At 38.7% G+C, this 3,030-nt stretch overlaps 1 protein-coding gene across 1 annotated transcript; it reads left to right on the forward strand.

Moving 5' to 3' along the window:
* The first annotated feature begins 1,458 nt into the window (after positions 1-1,458).
* Positions 1,459-2,475, forward strand: LOC117071060 (olfactory receptor 4K1-like). Its single transcript, XM_033190847.1, is given in 1 exon segment — positions 1,459-2,475. A coding segment is annotated over 1 exon segment (1,017 nt).
* The last annotated feature ends 555 nt before the right edge of the window (positions 2,476-3,030 follow it).

Here is a 3,030-nt window from a genome sequence, read left to right on the forward strand (position 1 = left end):
GATATTTCCCAAGGGAATGCTTATTTTTCACAAATAAGTATTGCATATACTTGCTATTTTCTTGGTCTGAAGTGGATTTCCTCAAGGCTTGCTCCTCATTTTTCTTTAGTCTTTCTGAAATGTAACCTGCCTAGTGAGGCTTTTACTGATCACCTGGTTATAGTCCATATTCCTTCGTTCTGCTTTATTTGCTCGATGGCACTATTCAATAAATATTTTCCTTTGACAAAGGTGGTTATCTTCATTACCAAACTATCTTTTTTTCTCTTTTTGCTGTCTCTCCACTTCTCCCCTCTTAATTCATAAATATGTATATCATGTCAGATGTCACTAACTACATATTTTGCTTATTTATTTTTAATTGCCTATGCCAACACCACCCACCCCCACACCTTTAGGATGTAAGTTACATGAGGATGGGACAGTTTTTATTTTTTTCTCCCATTGCTTTGTCCCCAGAGTCTATAAAAGTGAGTGGTACAGAAAAGACAATCTGTAATTATTTGTTGAACGAATTAATTACATCAGAGATGCTATTCAATAGGCTTTGGAAAACTCTTCTGTTAGTGTGATATTAGCTCAAATACAGTAAGAAGGGGCTGTAAAATCATCAGCAAAGGTAAGTAGTTCAAATATAAATTTAGTTAGAAAATCTACTATGCTATCTGAAATTGCATTTAGTCCTGTCTTTGAAGTGCAGGTAGCTAATCATTTTAAATAATATTAAACTTAACTTCTATAAAAGAGGAATCATATTGGAAAGGGTAAAGAGTACAACTGTGATACTAAAAGAATCACTTTTGATTAAAAAGGATGTATGCTTCTGAGATTCTAGGAAGATATATCTGTCATTGCTAAATTATTGAACTCACTGTTGTATACTTTACATTTTTTTGATACAGATAAGCAAATGCAGTATCTTGCTCACACTAGTTTGTTACAAATTAATTTCAATCTATTCTTATTGCCGCACATACCTCAAATATATGGCCTCATGCCATTCCTTTATTGATGTCATTTATCAAAGCAACTGGGCTGATTTCCATATCTTTACACCTGGCCAACTTGCCTGTCCCTTCAAGATTTTGTAAATGGTGCTAGACTCCTCATTTTCAACTATTAATAATCTGAATGTGTAAGTACAGTGTGTATGATTTTCAAAGTTCTATTAAGGCATTGCACATTTCTACCAAAACATTTTAGAATACAATGGCAAATCTCTCGACTTCTCTCTTTCTATATAGGTTTACCTGTTAGATAAATCTCTCTCTCTCTCTATATCTATCTATCTATCTTGGCAAAGCATAAAGGCAAAAGTAAATAATAATTCAGATAATTATCTAAGTGAGCTCACGGAAAATATTAATTCTTAACAATCATGTGAATACTCATTGTCTTATAGCCTCACCTTTTTATTTTTATATTGATTAGAATCCAAACATCTATTTAATTTGCAAAATGGTAAAAAGCTTATTCTTAATCCATCTCAATTATCTTTTTTTCCCTCTAGATAACTTCAGCAGCCCCGATTCAGTTAATGGATGGAGTCATAAGTCAGTGGTTACTGAATTCATTTTGTTGGGACTGTCTAGCTCTTGGTGACTCCAAGTCTTGCTTTTCTTTATCTTCTCTGTGTTTTATGGAGCTGCTGTGTTGGGAAACATCCTTATCATCATCACAGTAATTATAGACTCTCATTTGCATTCCCCAATGTACTTTCTTCTTAGCAATCTCTCTTTCATTGATGTGTGTCAGGCTACGTGTGCCACTCCCAAGATGATTGCAGACTTCCTCAATGAACACAAGACCATCACTTTCCAGGCATGCATGTCACAGATCTTTTTCTTGCATGTTTTTTGGGGTAGTGAGATGGTGCTTCTTGTTGCCATGGCCTATGATAGATACATTGCTATATGCAAACCTCTGCACTACATGACCATTATGAACCAGAGGGTGTGCACTGTTCTGGTGGGGGTTTCCTTGGCCATTGGCATCTCACACTCAGCCAGCCACCTGGCATTCACAGTCAATCTGCCTTTCTGTGGACCCAACAGGGTAGACAATTTTTTCTGTGACCTCCCCCTAGTAATCAAGCTTGCCTGCTTAGACACCTGTGTTTTTGAGATCCTGGTGCTCACCAACAGTGGTCTCCTCTCATTTATGTGTTTCCTCCTTTTGCTCACTTCTTACACTATCATCCTTGCTACTGTGCATCGTCAAGCCTCTGATGGGACGTCCAAGGCCCTTTCCACTCTGTCTGCCCACATTACTGTTGTGCTTCTGTTCTTTGGCCCATTAATATTCATCTATATTTGGCCCTTTGAAAGTTTCCCAATTGACAAATTTATCTCTGTGTTTTTTACTGTCTTCACTCCTCTCCTTAACCCCATGATTTATACTCTGAGGAATAAAGACATAAAGGAAGCCATGAGGACGCTAAGGGGACGACATGTGGGTTCCAAGCAGGGTTTTTAGACAATTACAAAGAAGTAATACAAATTCCTACTTTTGGGCTTTGAAATTAACATATGTGATTATTGTTATTGTTTTTATATCACAAATAGTCTTTTAGTAGACTGAATTAGAGGGCCTGAATATGGTGATCGGGGAGTTGGCAAACACAGTGCAGAATCTTATGATGCCAGTTCCTTTTTTTTTTTTTTTTTTTTTTGAGACGGAGTCTCGCTCTGTCGCCCAGGCTGGAGTGCAGTGGCCGGATCTCAGCTCACTACAAGCTCCGCCTCCCGGGTTCACGCCATTCTCCTGCCTCAGCCTCCCGAGTAGCTGGGACTACAGGCGCCCGCCACCTCGCCCGGCTACATTCTGTGTCTCACATCATCCTCCCTAAAGCTGCAACTACATGCATTAAAACTCATAAGCAGTTTTTCCCCTTATACAGGCACCATTAAAAAATATCTCTTTGAGAGGCAGAGGTAAGAGGATCACTTAAACCCAGGAGGTCGAGGCTGCAGTGAACCAAGATCGCGCCACTGTACTCCAGCCTGGGCACCAGAGTGAGACCCTGTAAAA

This window comes from Trachypithecus francoisi, unplaced genomic scaffold (assembly GCF_009764315.1).
Source record: "Trachypithecus francoisi isolate TF-2019V2 unplaced genomic scaffold, Tfra_2.0 Lachesis_group3, whole genome shotgun sequence".
In the NCBI taxonomy this organism is placed as follows: Eukaryota; Metazoa; Chordata; class Mammalia; order Primates; family Cercopithecidae; genus Trachypithecus; species Trachypithecus francoisi.